This window comes from Pistacia vera, unplaced genomic scaffold (assembly GCF_008641045.1).
Source record: "Pistacia vera cultivar Batoury unplaced genomic scaffold, PisVer_v2 Contig88, whole genome shotgun sequence".
Classification (NCBI taxonomy): Eukaryota; Viridiplantae; Streptophyta; class Magnoliopsida; order Sapindales; family Anacardiaceae; genus Pistacia; species Pistacia vera.
In genome coordinates this window covers 70,734-91,156 of record NW_022196756.1, presented here as the reverse complement: position 1 = coordinate 91,156, position 20,423 = coordinate 70,734, and the positions used below count along the sequence as shown (strand labels likewise).

At 35.5% G+C, this 20,423-nt stretch overlaps 1 protein-coding gene across 1 annotated transcript; it reads left to right on the top strand.

The window, feature by feature from the left end:
- Positions 1 to 13,082: 13,082 nt before the first annotated feature.
- On the top strand, positions 13,083 to 16,800 carry LOC116119283 (very-long-chain (3R)-3-hydroxyacyl-CoA dehydratase PASTICCINO 2-like). The gene is made up of 9 exons (XM_031405212.1): positions 13,083 to 13,309; positions 13,399 to 13,510; positions 13,601 to 13,619; positions 13,722 to 13,810; positions 13,903 to 13,956; positions 15,231 to 15,301; positions 15,398 to 15,479; positions 16,264 to 16,360; positions 16,461 to 16,800. Exons 1-9 carry the CDS (start codon positions 13,239 to 13,241, stop codon positions 16,529 to 16,531), a joined length of 666 nt encoding a protein of 221 aa, XP_031261072.1. The 5' UTR covers positions 13,083 to 13,238; the 3' UTR covers positions 16,532 to 16,800.
- Positions 16,801 to 20,423: the final 3,623 nt, after the last annotated feature.

The following is a 20,423-nucleotide window of genomic DNA, read 5'->3' as shown; positions in this document are numbered from 1 at the left end:
AGAATTCTTCTTTTGGAGCACAATGACCATTCTAACCCTCATTAGTAGGAAAAGTGGGGAGTAAATGAAGGAAATTTAGTAGGATTGTGTTTGGATGGGGTGTATTTGTAAAGAATCAAGGATTAGATGGAATTTCTAAGGAAGAGCAAGGGCAAAATGGGAAAGGATGCTTATAATATGAACTAAAAAAGGGTTAAGTGTAGAGAAACCCTTTATTCTTCATCTCACCGCCTCTTCATTGCCCACTTTCTCTCAATTTCTCCATCCCTCTTCCAAGATTTCTAAGGGATTTAAGAGGGGTTTTAAGTAGAGATTTATCTAAAGCATCCTAAGGTAAGGATCATGCTTTAGATGTGAGTTTCTTATAAATGTAGTGATGTCTATTTAGTTGGCTGTCCTTGTGGTGTTTTGAGTTGTAGAGAAGAGACAAAGACCACAAAGGGAAGGAAAAGTGCTAAAGAAGTCATCTTTGCACAAGGTAAGTAAATCCTACCAACTTGAGTTTGTATAGTTTTGAGTAGAGATGTATGCATGTATTAGTATGTAGCATGCTTGATGAGAAACTGGTTGAGATGAGTAGCTATTTTGTAGTTGTTGGATAGATTCCATGTGGAAGGTTTAATGTGTAGTGAGAAATGAAACTTGAGATAGTTTGAGAGATGTTGTGTAAACTTTTTGGAATGTCTCTTGACAGGGGTTATGGTTATATGAGGGAGTTTTCTCCCATTTGGAGGCTAGAGAATGAAGTATAGTAGTAATTTTAGTAAGTGTTTGTATGCAAATGAGTTGTTGATGAAATGCCTAAGTGAAATCTTCCCTGTCACTTCCGTGATTTCTAAGTATTTTTGGGCATTTTACGGATTGAACTGGGCTGAGACCAAAACATCAAAGTTGTAGCCCTGTTTCTAAGCTTTAAAACGGGACAAAAACCGTAGCAATCCGAGGTGTGATAGCACAGTGTATGACCGTTTTAGTGTGACTGTGCAGAATGACGGTTTTGAGGAAATTGTAGTTGGCATTTCATTAGTGCATTAGGGAGCATGAGCTAGCTCTACACCTTTGTTTATACACTTGAGAAGTAGCTTGAGATATAGTAGAGAATGTGAGTATAAAGCTACTTAAGAGTAAGAGAAGAGAATAGAGTAGGTTGTGCGATGGGGAACCCGTGAGTAATGGGGTAGAGATATCGGTACGCCGCATTGAGAGAGCGGCATGAGTATGAGATAGAGAAGTGGTGTAGCCCGTGAGAGTGCATGCGGATGAGGGTATACCCGAGTACCCGAGAGAGAGATTATACACTCACATGGCCAAGGGTTCGAATCCATGCATAACCGAGTCTGATCGGCTAGAATGAGTAGAGGGCATGTAGAGTGGGAGCGAGTCCCGGGTGCCCCTGTAAGATGGGGTCGTGACTTACTAAAGAAAGTTACTAGAAAAGAGTTTTAAGAGAAGAGAGAAGAGAGAGGAAGTACCAAAGAGAAATGGAGAAGTTGTAAGGAAAGAATTAGAGAAAGAGTTACGGGGATAGATGAGTAGAGGATTTACTTACTGAGCATGTTTAGTGCTCACCCGTTGTTTTCCTATGTTTTGCAGGATCCAGGTGAGGATGCATCGGATGGATGTCGACACGCGAGGGGAAGCGGTTACACTGTCCCCCATGTTTTATAGTTTTTTGACACATATAAGTTTGTTGAAAATGTATATGTTTGTAAGAATATATGTACATATTTATAAAAAGAAAATTTTGGGCCCAATTTCTTTATTTATTTATATGTATTTTATTATGAGAATTTGAGTAGTAGTGGCTTTTACATAACGTTTCTTTTTTGCTTTATTTGAGTTGGTTTATAGTATTATTGTTTGGTTGACCTGATTGAGTGGTGTGTTGAATACTTGCCTGAAATGGTAAAATAGAAGAAGTTCAGTGTTCCAGGCTTCGCCGGGGTGAAGAAGAATCTTCGCCACGGCGAAGAGGGTTTGAAGCACGGGAAGCTGCTCGATAATTTCACCGCGGCGACAGAAGCTTCCTTGCCGCGGTGACGTGCCAACCAAAATGTTTTAAGTTTTAGATATTTTCTTCCCTAAGGGCAATTTGACCCTCTACCCCTAATTAGTAGGACAAGTGGGGAGTAAAATGAAGGAATTATGGAGAATATGTTGATATGGGGGTGTGGTTGTAATGAATCAAAGGATATAGATGGAATTCCTAAGGAAGAGTAGGGCAAAATGGGAATGCTGGTGATAAATTTCATTAAAAGGAATTAAGTCATTGCAAACCCTTCATTTTCTTCTCCATCGCACTTCCTTTCTTCTTCCTCTCAAATTCTCTTTCTTTGTCAAGGATTTTTAGAGGGCTTTTGGAGTGATTTGGGTAAAAAATCCATCTATGGCATCCTAAGGTAAGGATTCTTGCTTTGGTGTGAAGTTTTGTGAGATTTTGAGTATATTGAATATTGAGGGTTTTTGTTCATTTGTTTAAGGGTAGAGAAAAAGTTCAAGCAAAACAAGAGAAAGGAGAGTAGTGAAATCTCTCCATACAAGGTAAGTAAATCCAACCCAAGTTGAGATTTGAGATTTTCTTAATTAGGGTTTTTAATAGCAATATGGATGTATGTTATATACATGTTATATGCCATGTTATTGAGTCTTAAATGGAGATTATTTGCTTTGTGATTGTTCATACATTTCAAGTAAAGAAGTAAGAAAGTGGTTTGGAAAGGTAGGTTTGAGATGGAACTGAAGGATATGAGAAATCCTTTTTGGAAGTGTCTTTCTTTGGCGGAATTAGCTAGCGTGAGGGGGTTTCTCCCCATTTTGGATGGTTAGAGAAAGACTTAGAATTATTGTTATAGTAGAGTTTTATTATGCACTTGAGTTGTTTGATGAAATGCCTAATAGAGGTTTGAGTATGAGTAGTGAACCTTAATTCTTGCAACATTGCATGTTGGCATTTCATAAGTGCATTAGTGGAGATGAACCATCCATAGGCATTAATTGTGCATTGAGAAGTGACCTAAGAAAGAGTAGGAAACTTTGTGTATGCACTTGCTCTATGAGTAGAGAACTTTGTGGATGCAACTACTCTAAGGGTAGAGAGAATGAGAAGTGCTAGAGTAGAGTGAATGAGAAGAGTATTAGAAATGGGTTGATGCTTTGTGATCATCACCCGACAGTTATGAGAATCGGGTTGATGCTTGGTGATCATCACCCGAATAGTTATTAGAAATGGGTTGATGCTTGGTGATCATCACCCGATAGTTATTAGAAACGGGTGGATGCTTTGTGATCATCACCCGGTTAGTTATTAGAAAGGGGTTGATGCTTTGTGATCATCACCCGAATGGGTTGATGCTTTGTGATCATCACCCGACAGTGATTAGGAACGGGTTAATGCTTTGTGATCGTCACCCGAAAGTCATGAGGAACGGGTAGGTGCTTTGTGGTCTCCACCCGATAGTTACAAAAACCGAGTAGGTGCTTCGTGATCCCCACTCGGTAGTCACTAAGAACGGGTTTGTGCTGTGTGAACTCCAGCCGACAGTCATGAAGAGTTAGATGGTGCTGTGTGAACGCCACCCAGCCGTACCTCCGGTAAGATGAGGCCATGATGTTTAGTAGAAACAGAAATAGTGTAAGGAAAGAATTAAGAGAAATACATACAGGGATAAACAGATAGAGGGTTTACTTACTGAGCATTATTTTGTGCTCACCTCGTTATTTTCCTTTGTGGATGCAGGATCTAGGTGATGATGCAGTCGGAGGGGCGTCGGCAAGCGAGGAGCAATAGCTACACTGTTTCCCCTGTTTTTTGTCTTTTAAAATGGCTTTTTGTAAATGATGCTCTTTGTGTATAAAAGACTTATTACATATAATAAAAAGAAAAGTTTTGGGCCCATTTTCTATTGTTATTATGCATGCATTGTACTAGTTTACAGCAGTTGTTACATCATGAGTCCTAAAAGCTGTTTTGGCTACATCTTCCTCCTTCACCCTTATTTGGTGAGAACCTGACTTCAAATCCAACTTAATAAATACTGGTGCCCCTACTAACTCATCTAGAAGTTCTTCAATTGAAGGAATATGAAACTTTTCTGGTATGATTAGGTTGTTTAGAGCCCTATAATCGATACAGAAATGCCAACTACCATCCTTCTTCCTTACCAACAAAACAATACTAGCAAAGAGGTTGGTACTTGGATGAATGATTCTTGCCACCATCATTTCTCCAACTAACCTCTCAATTTCATTCGTCTGGAAGTAGGGATATTTTTATGGTCGTATGTTAGGAGGTTTGGCGTTTTCCTGTAAAACTATGGCATGGTTAGTAGGTCGTCTAGGTGGTAGTTTTGTAGTCTCTTCGAACAGGTGGCTAAACTCCTTTACTATGGCAACAACTCTAAGTTCAATTGATTCAGCCTTTTCATCACTCTTATTCTCTATGGAGTAAAATTCCACTACAAAACTAGCATCCTCATTTTGCAAAGACTTAAGCATGGCCTTAAGGGAAACTACTGTTTTGATTAGAGAGTGGTCACCTTGTAACATTACCTTTGGCCCTTTATTGACAAAAATCATCGTCAAATTCTTCCAGTTAGAGCACACATCCCCCAGTGTACTCAACTAGGAAATACCCAACGCCACATCGGCTCTACCCAAATCGAATGGGAATAAATCTTGCCTTAGCTCAATCCTTTGGATTCTTAAACTAAATCCCCTACAAATTTCCTCCCCTCTAACCGTGAACCCATTGCCTACTATAACCCCAAATGACTTCCCTTTCTCAACTTCCATTCCCAACTTTTGTACCAAATCATGCGAAATAAAGTTGTGGGAAACCCCACTGTCCACAAGAACAATCACCTCTTCAACCCCAATCAAACCTTTGAGTTTCATAGTCTTGTCTGATGTCATGCCCACAATTGAATTTATTGATAAAGCTAGAGGATTACCTTCCACGGTGGGTTCTTTGACAAGTTCAGGATGACTTCTTCGTTCTTAGATTCATCTTCGTCTGTCAATAACAATATTTGGAGTGATTTGCTTTTGCATATGTGGTTTGGTTCGAACTTTTCATTTCACTGATAACACAGCCTTCTGTCTCTCTTGTACTATAACTTGGCGTTGGTCATTTGCCAGAAATTTTTCCCTCTAAAACTCGACGTTTCTGTTTCCACCAATCGTTCTCTTTTATCATTAAAACGATTTGGGGAAAAATTATGCACTAACTCTGGATTTCGTAGAGATTCCATGTGTTTGGGTGCACAATTTCTAGGCTTGGGGTGACCTGAGTGTAGTTATCCAACCTATTACTTTGGGCCTTATTGAATCCGGACCTATTTTTTTCTTCTAAAATCCAATTTTTTTCTTCCACATGATAGGCTTGGTCCATTAGTACAAACAGGGAAGTGGGTTGTGTCAAACGCATTTCAACCTTGATTTATTCTTTGAGCCTATTAGTAAACACACCCATTAGGAGGTCTTCTCTTACCTCATGCAAGGGTGCAGCATGTGCCTCAAAATTTTCTTTGTATTCTGTTACTGCACCATATTGTTTTAGAGCCACCAAAGCCTCATATGCTGATCCTTCGAAGGATGGCTTGAATCTATCGACCACGACAACCTTAAATGCTTCCCAAGAATTGATCGATGTTCTCGATTTCACCCATTGGTACCAGTTCAAAGCATGACCCTCCATACACACAACGACAACTTCTACCTTCTCATCTTCCTCATACCGATTGATCGTAAAATATCAGTCAACTCTAAAGGTCCAACCATATGGATCATCTCTGTTGAAAACAAGTAACTCGAGTTTCTTACTCCTCCTTTCATCCTTCAATTTTTTTGCTTCCTTGGTATGATTAACTACTCCATTGTCGCAACTATTTGAGTTCCCAACGTGGGATGTTTCCCCTCTATCGCGACTCATGCTAGCTTCCCTCTCCTCTTTCAACCTCATCCACTCTCGAAGCTCAAGGAGGTAACCCTTAATGCTTCCCAGTTCTTCTTTCACATTCCCCATTTCTTTCTCCACGCTTCCCATCTCTTTCTCCAATCCTTCAACTCTATTTTCCATTTTAGATTTAACTGTCACCCAAACCAGGCTCTGATACCAATTTGATGGGAACCCTATCAAATTAGAACAAATCCAGCCACAAACAATCAAAAAATGCAAAAGAATGACAGCTCAAATATGGAAGTAAACAATATTGTATTGAATAAGAGAATTGTTAAGAAGAAATGGTTTCAGCAACCAAAAAAATCTAAGAATAGATAATTCTCAACAGTTCGAGTAGTTGGGGACCTCCCTCAATGATCTCTGTAAAAATATGCCTAACCTTCCCTAAATCTGACCTCTCTTTATATACTACTTTCTTAACTAGAATATTCCCTCCACTAAACAACTTGATCCCCAATCATGTGAATATTTCTCAACCAGCTCCCACTAGCACAAATATTCTTAAACACACACTCACACACCCAACAACCTACTGCTCTTATGTCCTTTATGCCCTTTTAGCTGATAGACTTTACTAAGGGAAGGTCTATCAGCACTTAATGTTTTTATTTCAATTATGATACTAATTTATGAATAATAATAATATTATTAAAAAAAAAAGAAAAAAAAAAAAAGAAGTGGAAATGAATGTTGCAAGTAAATGAATGAGGTTTTTGGTGGCAATAACTCAAAGATTTATACATGGACACCCTGAGGTTTAGCGAAAGAAATAAGGAGATCCATAAGTTTCAAAATGAGACACTTATACCCTTGTAGTTTCATAATGGAACACTTACACCCTTATAATTGATAAACATTTTGTGAAAAGTTGATTCGAACACAGAATCATGATACAATGACTAATATACCCTTATTTTGTCTTTTGTCCTATGATAAAAGGAAGCTAAAATCTAATATTTGTCACATAGTCAAAATATTAAATATTTTAAATGATTTAAAAATATTAAACTTTGACAATTCAATTAGACATTTGGGAAATATAAAACTTTTTTTATTGCATTGTCTATTTTACCCTTAGGGGCCGTTTGGATTGGGTTAATATTAGATAACTAGGGTAATATTTTTTAAATTGAGCAGATGACGATGTTTGGTTGGTTTGTAAAAAATTATTCATGGAATATTTTATGACAAACAGTAGCATTTGAGGGGTAAATTTCCGGTAATCTTAATACCTAGGGGGAGCTATTATAAAAACTTACCCTGGTATTACAATTTTTTTCCCATATTGCCTCTAAACAGTTGAGCATTTGGTCCAAATTAACCTTATATTTGCTAATATTTACAAAACACCCAATCACTCATGCAGACACTTTTGTCTTCGCTTTTTAAATTTTTCGGATAGCATTGCCCTTGTTATTATCATTATTCACATAAATGCCTTTATACCCAGAACTAGTCACCACCAACAACCACCGTTGATCACCACTAGAGGTTGCCAAAAGTCGTCATAATGGCATACGACCGGCTGTATATGGTCGGTCATGCATCGGTGAGGCTTTTTTCGACCATGGATCTATGATCCATAGTCGGAAAAAAGTTAGATCTGATTGTTTCACAACCAGGTCTATGGCCGTCTCACGACCAAGCATGTGGTTGTGAAATGGTGACTGATCTGGCCATGAAACAGCTAGGTCTTTGGCGGGCATTTCACGGCCAGATCTGTGGCACTGCTAGCGGTGGTAGCTAGTTGCCAACAGTGGCTTGGGGTGAGTAGGGGTGTTTTTGTTAAGTTTAAAACGTTTTTGATTGCTAGGGTGTTTTTTCTTAATCTGAAAAAGTAGGGGGTTAAAAGAAATTATTCAAAAAAATAATAATAAAAATACTGTTAAATTAATATTTAAAAAGAGGGTAATTTAGTAATCTATATAACATACCGACCCATTTATTCTTCCAACCAAACATATTATTCACCAATATATTTGAACCAACCAAACACATTTTCTAAACATTCTCAGTAATCTTTAAGATGATCTTTTATTCTGTTAATATAATATCCCCCTATAATAAAACATTATATGATCTAAACGCCCTCTTATGGTAATTATATTTCAGAAACATTATTCAATTATAACTCAAAGAGGTTGTTTGGATTGGGGATATATAAGATAACGGGGGTAAGCTTCGTTTATTTTGCAAGATTTCGGTGTTTGGTTTGCAAGTAATAAAATATTACGGTAATCTTTTATTGTAAATAGTGTTTACTGTTGGTAATGTGAGAGGGGGGGGGGGGGGGGGGGGGGGGGGATAATCTTATTATCTTATTAGGGGATGTTATTAAAAGATTATCGAGGTAACATGATTTTTCTGCCCATTTTGCCATTAATTAAAAACCATTTTGGATACAATTGCCCTCAAATGTCTACCAAATAACAATTACCCAACCCCCCAACATTTGAGAAATTAGCTAAAACACCACAACCACAAAAAAATTTAAAAGTTAATAAAATAGCACCAACCACCCAAGACCACCGCCGGCCGTGACTTATCACTGCCAGTGTCAGTCGTCGTAATGGTACATGATCAGCAGGATTTGGTCGGTCATGCGTCGACAAAACAGTTAGATTTGGTGTTTCTATGGCCGTTTCATGGCCAAAGATGTGACAGTAAAAAGGCCAGATCTTTTTCCAACTAGATATTTGGTTGTGAAATGGCCATAGATTTGACCGTTTTCCGGCCATGGATTTGTGATCCATGGCCATTTCTGACATTGTTGGTGCATGGTCGGCCATTTCTGACATTGTTGGTGCATGGTCGGCCATTTCTGACATTGTTGGTGCATGGTCGGCCATATATGGCCACTCGTGCACCATTCTGTCAACTGCCGGCGATGGCTGGCAGTGGTGGCTGGCTACCGACAGTGGCTTGGGGTGGTTGGAGGTGATTTTGATACAAATTAAAGTTTTATATGGATGGGGTGTTTTAACAAAATTTCAAATGTAGAGGGTTAAAAGAAATGATTCAAAGAATAATAATAAAAAAAATACTATTATATTAATATTTAAAAAGAGGGCAATCTAGTAATCTATATAACACCCATTTATCCTCCCAACCAAACATATTATTCACCAATTTATTCGAACCAACCAAACACATTTTCTAAAAATTCTTAGTAATCTTCAAGGTTATCTTTCTTTCCGTTAATATAATATACCCACCTTATCATTTGCCAAGTGTTTCCTAGCCTTGATAGCTTTCGATTTGGCTGATTTTCGTCGATTCATGCAACCTAACTCCACCGCCTGTGACAGCCATTTCTAGCCTTTTCGACATGTACCTGTTCCCTGACACCACCATCTTCCTCCCCTAAGCCCTTAGACCAAAACCCTTGTGACACCTCACTCGTTTACTCTATCAATCGTCGACCACCGCCACCATTTGGTCCGCGACTTCTCAAGCTCTTTCCAGCCAATCCTGACATCGAAAATGTTAGTAAATCGATGGGGTAAATGCAACGGAAAGCGAAAATTTTCCCATCGATTACTCTGATGAACCCAAGATCAGGGTTTGATATGTATATATATATTTTACATGCTTAAATTGAAATAACATAAAACTAAACAAGGATCAGATCATACCAATGTTTGGAGGCTCCGTCATTATCTCTGAACGCGATCTCGTTATCGATCCAAGTGTAGGACCGAACTCATGTTGTCCACACGAAGACAGTACAATAGAGACCAAAGATTGGTTTTGCTAGAACCAATCCATGGCTTTAAGGTTCCAAGGTTTGGAAAGAATGAGTGAAGAAATGAAGAGAGAAAAATTCTCTCTTAAATCTAACTCCCACGGCTGAAAAGTGAATGAATGAAAATTTCTCTCAAAGTTTTCACTCCCACGGCTGAGAAAATGAATCTCATCATGAAAACCTATTTTGCTTTCTTTATATGGAAAAGCCAAATATCAATTCCACCCCCAAAGTTTAACAACTACCCAAACTTAGGTGGAATCGCACAGAGGTCCCTGTTTAATTATTTAATTAAATAGTAATATTAATATTAACTTCAATAATTAAACTCGTAATTTTGCTAAATTATTCCAATAAAATTGGACACAAGCAATAACCTTAGTAAATTTAATTACATAGCAAAATTACTAATATGCCCTTTCGTCCAAAAGACGAAAATACCATTTCATAGTTAACCACCCTTAAACTGTCTCCTTAGTGTGTGACTCGTAGGCTCCTCGTCATACCAACAGTGAGTAGTATCGCGATTGACACCAATCAATTGTCTCACTACAAACATACCAAGATTAACCTCTAACAAAGCATCATGGCTACCTGATAGATTCGAATTCAGTGAAATAGCTACCTGTTAATGATATGGTTACCGTGCAATCAAAACCTTTCATCATTTGTTATCTCATCGAGACTGAGGCATAGAAATAGTGTCAACCTTAGTTATCCTCGATATATTTATATTAAGTTACGAGACTAATGACCAGAATAATAAATTAGATTGAGTAACAACTCAATCCCACTGTGATCACAGTTTTAGTGTCATTGTCATAAATTGAATGGCACCGTGAGATAACTTCTCTTGTACCCGGGAGTGATGAATCCTTTGTCGATCCACCATAGTCTTGATACATTCCTTGATGCAGCCAATCACTATCGTATTGATAGCTTTGAATAGAACTGCATTGGACTAGTGTCAAACTACACCAATCGGTGCACAAGGCGCTCCGGTGATCTCAAGTCTAAGGATCATATGCACCACCATTCGTTAGAGGATTTGTTCCATAGACACTAGGGTTACCATCTATATGGAATCCTCTGGTGGGTCAATCTAGTGAACTTGCCTGCAGCAAGCACCCATGTGTTGCACCAAGTTGTCGACAAACAACCTTGACAAGTGAGATCAGTCACTGTCTTTCGACAAGGTTGTTTAACACTATGATACTGTGTCCTTGGTCAGAATAATATTAGGGCTATGAACCTTTCTAAAATAGCCACCATATGTGCTCATAGGGTTCTCACTATCAAGATTTGAAACACTTGATACCCTCGTCACGGTTCTACCATCCTAAGGACATATATCAATACATGCAACTATGATTTACATGATATAGTAGACAATGCCTTTTATTGATTAATAAACATCATTATAAAGAGTCAATTCCACAATAATTGATTGGCTCTAGGGCACATATTCCAATAGAAAATAACCCTTGTCACTATCCATCACTTGCTCAACATTTGCTCTCCAAAAACCCCCACCAACTTGACCCCGTTAGCCTGCTGGTCGCCTTCCATCTCTTCTTAGGGTTTCTGTTTTTTTTTTTTTTTAATAAAAATTGAAGAAGAGGGTGTTATTGAAAAATATTTGAAAGTGAGATGATTTTTTCTAATTCTATTAATTTGGGGTTAAAAAGTAATTTATTAATTTATTTGTTAAGAGCATTATGGTAATAACACTTTATCTATTGTGTTTCAATCTAAAAATTACTAACAGTGTTAATTTAAGTGTGGGAATTTGGAATTTATGAAACCATGGGTGGGAACTTGTAGATTCGCCAAACCTTGGGTGGACAAAAATCTCTAATTCAAATAATAAACTTGAGGGTGTCTACATAATAGCTTCCAAATAACTCAAGTAATGGCTCTCATTAATGAATGGAGTAAACGACTTTTACCCACCCAAATAATAGCTTAATGACATTTTTCCACTCACAGATTTTTAAAATATCACTTTACTACTCAAATTTATATTCTGGCGGTGAACAGAGAGCAAACTCAGTCTAGGTTGTTGGGCTTTTTAAGAGGGGAGGCCGATGAGTCTTTTGGTGGTAAAAGGTTGGATTTTGGTGGTTGAGATTGATCAAAATTTGACTTGGGAGAGGCGGCTGCGCAAACCCCAATTGCTTGATTATCGGCAATTGGCGGGGTCGACGGGAGTAGGGTTTGAGGGGTTTTGGTGAGTGATGATCGGAGAAGAGAATGGTGGTGGTGTGAGGTTGTAACGATGCTGGAATCAGAAACAAAATATAAATTTGGGTAGTAAAGTGATATTTTAAAAGTTTATGGGTGAGAAAGTGTTATTAAGCTATTATTTGGGTGGGAAAAAATCGGTTAATCTAATGAATGTCTACAAAGAGTGGCTCAACTGTCCACCAAACCAAATCCCACTTTCAAAACTCATCGTACGCCATTAAGTTCAGCTACTTTTTTCTAATGATGAATGATTAGTTAATTACAAACAAAAATGAAGGAAAAAATAATGAATCTAAAATTAATGTATGGAGTAATAAGGAGTACATTTAGCTCATCCCCTATCTTTAATTACATAAAACACGTGTTCTTGTATTAATGTCACCGGCAACAATTAAAACACCGGACCAATAAATAATAGGTTAGATATCTTTTTTAAAAACTTATCCCATATCATATCGTGGTATCATTTGTCACAAGTCTTTAAAAAATGTTGATATTTCCCTTCTGTTTATAATCCTATGCCTCTTTTATATTCAATATATGATAGATTTAGAATATATTAAAAAACATCTAAACACGAAGCATGTTATTTCCACTTTTTCTTATTTAAAATATAATTAAAATTATTCTTTTTCTAATAAAACAATTGTCTGAAACATGGGAGAATTTTTAATCACCCTTCAGATTTACTTTAATTTTATGCAGATATAATGTTCTTATTTTTGGCACAAACCACCCTCATTTAGCTTTATTTTCAGAATTTGTTCAACAAATAATCCGATAAAATCTAAATCATTATCCTTTATTTGCTTTGACTAGATATCCACGTGGCTTGCAATCCCAGAAAATAAAAATTGATAAACAATAATAAAGCATATCATGATAGAGCCTGGTATTAATTCATAAATTAATCAATAAAGTAAAAGTTTATAACAGTAATACCTCTTTGATAAAATTAAATAACAAAAATTCTTCTATAATCAAAATTTTTAATATAATTCATTAAAGATAAGGAAATTTATATTATTTCTAAAATTTCAAAGAAAATTTTGATGTTTTATTAAACTTGTTGAGAAAACAATAAATTAATAAATTAATAAATAAAGAACATGATGGTAGATCAAAGTAGTTGAAGAAGTCACCTGTCTCTGCAACGCCCACATGTATCTCTAACTCTTCAATTCAATTCTCCATTCCTTTCTACTTTTACATATTTCTATATTAGCTATCTGTAGCTACACTTCCTCTTGATTGACTATTCTTCTTTTAATCTCTTTACTCTCTCAAATGGCCGCATTTTTGTCTATTCTCAGACGCCTATACCTCGTAGTTTACAACTGGACCGTCTTTGTCGGATGGCAAGTTCTATCTTTACTCCTACAGATCTCTTCTTCAACTCTTTTTGCATCTGGGTTTTCTAGTTTTAAGCTTTAACTACTCGTTTCAGGTGTCAAGTTTTGTACTTTGCTGTGAAGACCTTGAAGGACTCTGGCCATGAACATGTCTACAATGCCGTCGAAAAGCCTCTCCAGCTTGCCCAAACGGCTGCCGTTTTAGAGGTAAAAGTTGGTTTTGTTTTTGTTTATTGTTCCGTTTTGTGTTTGCTTTTGTTCATCAGTTTGTCTTACTTGAATCTTATTGTGGAACAGATTCTTCATGGGCTAATAGGTGAGATTTTTTTTTCCTAAATTATGATTTGAGTTTAGAAGGTTTTGTTTTAAGAAAACAAGTCAATTGATGTTGTGTTTTCGTATTTTGTGTACTGAGAAGGCTTGGTGAGATCTCCCATAACTGCAACATTGCCACAAATAGGTTCAAGATTGTATGTAACATGGGGTATATTATGGAGTTTTCCTCAGGTTCAGAGCCTCTATTTACATTATAAATCTTATCAACACTATTTTTTTCTTATGCAAGTTGATTAAACTTATGAATCTTTATGATTTGACAGACCCAGACTCACATACTAGTTAGTTCACTGGTCATCAGCTGGTCCATAACTGAGGTGAGTCGTTTTGTGATCACCTTTTGATTTGTCAACCAACTGATCTACTAGGACTTGATGATTTTGATTTCTAGTGTTCTCCTTCCAAATTGCAATTATGTTGAAGTTGCTTCACATATGGGATTGATTTGCAGCACTTTACAGTTGTGCTTGTGGTAACACTAGATGTGTGAGAAAATTACTGCTCATGTAGGGGATTCATTTGAGAAATAACCATCTTTTCAGGGGTTTCATGTAACTAATTCATTGAAATATATTCTTGAACCATGTAGATGTAGCCACACTTTTACCCAGTGGACCAAAATGCCCTCTACTTGTCGAGTGTGTCAAGCGTTTTGAATGCTCCTACTTACATGTTAACAACACTTGACGACAAAGTTGTTGTGTATCTCAAACAGAAAGAACTTTCATTTCAGGGGTATTTTTGTCAGATTGTAACATTGGTTAGATATGCAAAAAATGTTGAGATGGGTTGATTTTAAACAATTCCCCCAAATTGCTTTTTGTGCTTATATTGTTTAAACATAGGAGTATTAGCTATATTGATGAAAGGTGAAGTAGAAAATATAAATAAATAGTTATTGTAACTTAAATATATTTTTCTTTAGTGGTCTTGTTTCTCAACCATGGTTTATTTGCTGTCATTTGTCTTGTATTCCAGTGCCTCTGTGCTTTCTTTATGGTATTAAAGTTATTGAAAGTGGAGAGTTGGATAAACTCAGTTATCTCTGAGGCAGTTTGTTGGTATTTTGGTTTAATGTAGTTTGTTATTTACCATGAAAATCTTTGATATGTGAAGCTACCAGCACTGATTATTTTTAACTAATCTCATACACATTTTGTTGCTTATGTTATTGGATAGTCATTTCTTTGTGTAAAACTTTCTACCTTTCTCTTTTGTAATTACAGCCTTAATGTGGTTGATTTTTTGCTTTAGAATGTAGGCAAAGTTTTTGTAATTTTGCCAGTCTGAAATTTGCCTGAAAATTGATTATGAATGCTGCTAAGCAGTAGAACTTGCATTAACAACAATTTCTACTCTAAAATGTATTTGTTATAGCTAGGCATGTCTCTAAGATATTGACCTTTATGTATGTCATGTACAGCATGCTAGAGTTGAAGTATTGAATAACAAGTGTTCTTAGTGGTGATGGTTTTCTAAATTTATTGGTATTTGCGGCATTTCATGATTGTTGATGCTTATAGCCATGCTCATTTATCATTAGTGGACAAGATTAAAGGCAAAATTATCTTATAATTGCTTGTAATTTCAGATCATTCGGTATTCTTTCTTTGGCTTGAAGGAGGCTATTGGTTTTACACCATCTTGGCTCTTATGGCTGAGGTATAAACTGAGCTTGTGCTTGCAGATGTATGGGAGTATTTGAGTGCTTTGTGATTATTTGATTGATGTCATTAAATATTTTATCATGCTATGTAGGTATAGTACATTTCTGTTGTTTTATCCAACTGGCATCACCAGTGAAGTCGGTTTAATTTATATTGCCCTTCCATACATAAAGGTAACATATTTCTCTAAATTTTACTTTGTACCCTGTTTATAGTTATTTATCAACTGATATTTTATTTTTTCACCATTACGCTCCCATCAAATTCTAGTGTTAAGTTGGATCGGTTGAAAACTTCTTGTACAATTCTAAGAGTCAACCAACTGAACCAACACTGACAATTAATCAACCATTTACTCTAGAAGAATATGCCCTGTTAATGACAAAGTGATCTTGTTGTGGAAAAGATATACTTCAAACAGAGTGGATGCCATAACAATGGCCTTAGAGAATGAAAAGCCTTTCTAGTTAAAAGTACTTAAATATACCTTTTCCTAAGTAGAAACCTTTTTGTTCACATCATTATCGATAAAATAGCAACGTTCTCTTTCAATGGTGAAACTTAGGAGAGAAACTTAGGCTACCCTTGATTGTTTTGATGGTGATTCTCAATTATCTCACTAAGACTCTTTCAAGCTCGTCTTTGGTCACCCTATGACAGCATTGGTCAATTAGACAGGAAAGAGCAACTTTCCAGCTTTGTTTTTATTCACCTTTTATCTCCACTGGGGTAGTAACCGACTGCTTTGTATATGTCCAATTGAACCATCTCTCTAACAACTCTAATCTTTATACATAGGAAACACAAAACATGTGTAGAAGAAAAGTAGGGGAGATAGCTTGGTTCTTTTGACTGTTTTAGCCTATCTTCTACTAAAAGTGCCTCCATTTTCTGCAGCAGTTTTTGACAAGAGTATGTGTTTGCAGTAAGTTCCCTAACTAAACTGAGGTTTTGCAGGGATCTGAATTGTATTCTATAAGAATGCCGAACAAATGGAACTTCTCATTCGATTACTTCTATAGTGCACTTCTTGTTCTCGGACTCTATGTCCCAGGCATGTACTCAAGACATTTTTCTCTGAATTTTCAGTCCTTTTACTTTGTGCCCATTTGCTTGCTTATTTCTAATCCATTGTACACGCTGATTAACTGCAGGTAGTCCTCATATGTATACCTACATGCTTGCGCAAAGGAAGAAAGCTCTTTCCAAATCAAAAAGGGACTAGGAAATTTTGTGTTACATTCTTTACTATCATTTACTTGCATGCTATCAGTGTTTTGGTTCGACAGCTTTGTGCTGAGCCTGGACCAGTTATTGAAATATCTTGAAAATCAAAGAACACTCCGATTGTTTGTTTATATTTCGATTAGGTTGAGTATGGTTAAAAGAATATTGTATTATTAGGAATGTTACATTAAGGGGAAGATAGATTACCTTGAAGATTATTGAGAATGTTATATTAATTATGTTTAGTTAGATTAAAATAAATTGGTGAGTATATTATATTGATATGTTTGAATGGGAGAAATAAATTAGAGAGTATGTTATATAGATTACTTAATTAACTTTCTTTTTAATATTATTATTATATTATTATTCAGATTACTAATTTTAACGCCTTATATTTGAGAAGTTAGCTAAAACACCTTCATAATAAAAATTTAAAAATTAACAAAAAGACCCCAAGTCACTGTCTGCCACCACCGCCAGTCGTCGGTTGCCGTGGTCGGAACGACGCATGACCAATCGGATCTGGTCGGTTGTGTGTCGATCTGGTCGAAAACGGCTAGATGGTTGTGGATATGGTCGAAAACAGTTAAATCTATTTTGGCCATTTCGGCCAGATTAGTGCAAGGTCGGATAAATCCGATCGGTTATGCATCGTTCTGGCGTCTAGATCTTTGGTTGGAGACAATCAGATGGTCGTGGATATGGTTGGATACAGCCATGTCTATTTTGGTCATTTCCAGCCAGATTGATGTACAGCCAGCAAGATTCGATCGGTTGTTCTTGTGTCGACAGTTGGCGGTGGTGGTCGATGGCCAGATCTGGTAATTGTTTTTAAGTTCAGGGTATTTATGTCCTAAAAAATTTGTATATAAGGATAAAATAGTCCATGAATATTTTTGTAAATTATTTTCAAAACAAGGGTATTACTGTCTAAATTTTTTAATAATTATGAGTAAAATTGTAACAAAATTAATATTATTAAGTAATTTTAAAATACCTAAGAAATTGATGGTATTCAAATTACCACATATATAATTAATGATAATTACTATTATTTAGAGAAACTAAAGAAATGGGTAAGAGGGGAAAACTACAAAACTAATTATGACACAAAATAATGAATAGTGTGAAACAATTAACATAGATTCATTTGAACTTTGCAGATAGACCTTGTCTAGTTATGGGTAAAATTGTAATAAAATTAATATTATTAAGTAATTTTAAAATATTTAAGAAATTAATGGTACTCAAATTATTATCTATATAATGGATAGTAATTACTATTATTTGGAGAAACTAAAAAAATGGGTAAGAGGGGAAACCTACAAAACTATTTATGACACAAAATAATGAATAGTGTAAAACATTTAACATAGATTCACTTGAACTTTGCAGATATAGACCTTGTCTTACCCCCAAGCTGTGAGATCTTTGTCACTGGTAGCACCTACAACCTGGACGAGCCCATTATCTGTTCTTTCTTTAGGCATGGCAGATGAATATTCATAAGGAAAACTCCTATTATCTTAGGTCCATTACTATTAGTTTATATATATATATATAAAGTTGAATACCCCCTTGGTTGTTTGACATGTAGCACATTTTAAAACTCATTTTGGGGCTGTATAATTGTTCCATCTTGACACATTGGATTGACAACTAGGATTCGTGGTTTAATAAGCCCAATCAGATTGCTCCATTTTGACACGTTGGGTTTGTATTTATTGATCCATCTATAATTAATAATTAGTAAAAATTATTGGATCAATAATAATACTAATAATAATAATATAGGTGCATTGCATTGGCATTCCAAAGCTGTAACCATTTTGATGTGTTGGATGTGCATTAATAACAAGCATACAAGTGCATTGGATTGTTATTAATAATTGTGGTTTAATGACATCTGTCTAGGATTGCTATTAATAATTATATAGGTGCATTGTATTGACATTGCAAACATTTCTTCATATTCAATTCGTATTTAATTGCGTTGACATTCTAAAGGTCTAAATAAGAGGTGATAAAAGGGACGTATATTTAGTTGTGTATTATCGCTCTATGTTAGTTGGTGTCAACAATACATCTGGTCTTTTGTTAATTGTTTATAGGTCATGTTAGTTTGTGTCAATAATACGTATGTTCTTCATGATTTTGTTAATCGATGATTTTTTATTATTTTTGTTGTTATTTATAGGTCAAAGATTCATGAATTGGCATGGAGTAAAGGCAACAAGTTCGATTGACATTGTCAAATGAGTTTTTATTTTGATTTATTTTTCTGAATTATAAGTATATCTTCTAACTATTTTAACAGTTATTATTTGATTGAATAATTGTTTTTGTTCAGTCAATCTATTTAAATGATTAATTGTGTTAGTCTTGCCAAAAGGTAAGTGTGTTTCTTAACAATTTTAATATGAAGATTAATTAACTTTTGTTGATTTTGTTCTCAAGTACCAGGTTTTATACGAATGAATAACCGTTCATTAACAATCTTAACATGAAGATCGATTAAATTTTGTTATGTTTGTTTTCAAGGAAATGTTTATGCACTTTACTAAGGTCAAATCGAAGATGATCTTATTGTCTGCCAAACTATGGGTATGAGTCATATCTATATTAGTAGAAACAGTTCATTTGTGTTGAATATGTTTTCTGTAAAAACATTCATGTATTTTAATTTGTTATATGAGTGATTAATTGTTTATGTCCTGCTGATGTGTGAGTATATATGTTAAATGAATTAATTTTGGCTGATTCCGTTTTCCAATTAATAGATGTTATTTGAATTAATAGTTGGTTTTGTACCATGGAATGATAAGTATATTTCTTATCAATTCTGATATGATAATCCCCTAAATTTGAGTTAATTTTGTCTTTTGGGAAAATATTCATGTGTATTAATGAAATCAAAATGAGGGTGTTTCTATGCCCTGCTGAACTGTGATATGTCTTAAAGTATATTAATATGTCAAGCAAATAATTTTTGCATGTACTGTTTATACGGAGTAACATATTGTGCTATTGGTTGAGAGACTATTCCATGCTTTATATTGGTAAGGTGAATTGATTTCATCTGGGTTTATCCAAAAGGGAAACTAATATTCCGTCTGTAAATAGTGCTGCTACAAATGTGTGCTAGAGTTAGCACACTGAACAGATGTTGGAGTGGAAGATGGCTAGAAATTGAGGACTTCATGTTTTATTGTTGTGGGTTTTTGGTTCTGATTAGCCGTTAAGATTGGTTCGATAAAATTTATTTGTAATATAGGAACACTCGGGATTGCGAAGTTAGATCATGTAAAGTTTTGTATCGTGTATATGTATTTCATGGGGGATTTGTTGTTTTCGATCTATTTTAATTTCGTTATTTAGTTTTGTTGGTCTTTGCTGTTTCATTTTTGATAATATTGTGTTCTATATATAATGTGAACGAATTCGAAATGCGAGTGATCACATCATCTTAATGGTTTGGCAATGGAATGTTAAACTCAAGGATACATTGATCTATCAGATTTCCAAGCAGGCACCATCTGATTAGTCATGTTTCTACTTTGTTATAACTTTTTTAGGAAGAACTGATACAATAGATGTGCGACCATTATCCATTATCATAATTGTTGAATGTGTGCTTCGGTTCTCACCACAAGATCATTGATTTGCCTATAGAATGGTAATAAGACGTCTGCCAAACAAACCTTTATCCTATTATTATTAGTTGAATGATTAACCATTTTGTATAAATGTCGTTTACATGTTTAACAACTTTTCGAATCTATCTTTATAATGTTTTCTAACTAGCAAGTTTAAGAAATTATTTACTATCATTTCCTTTGAACTTGCGCCAACAAGATTTTATTCATTTTAAAATCTCACTGCCTAAT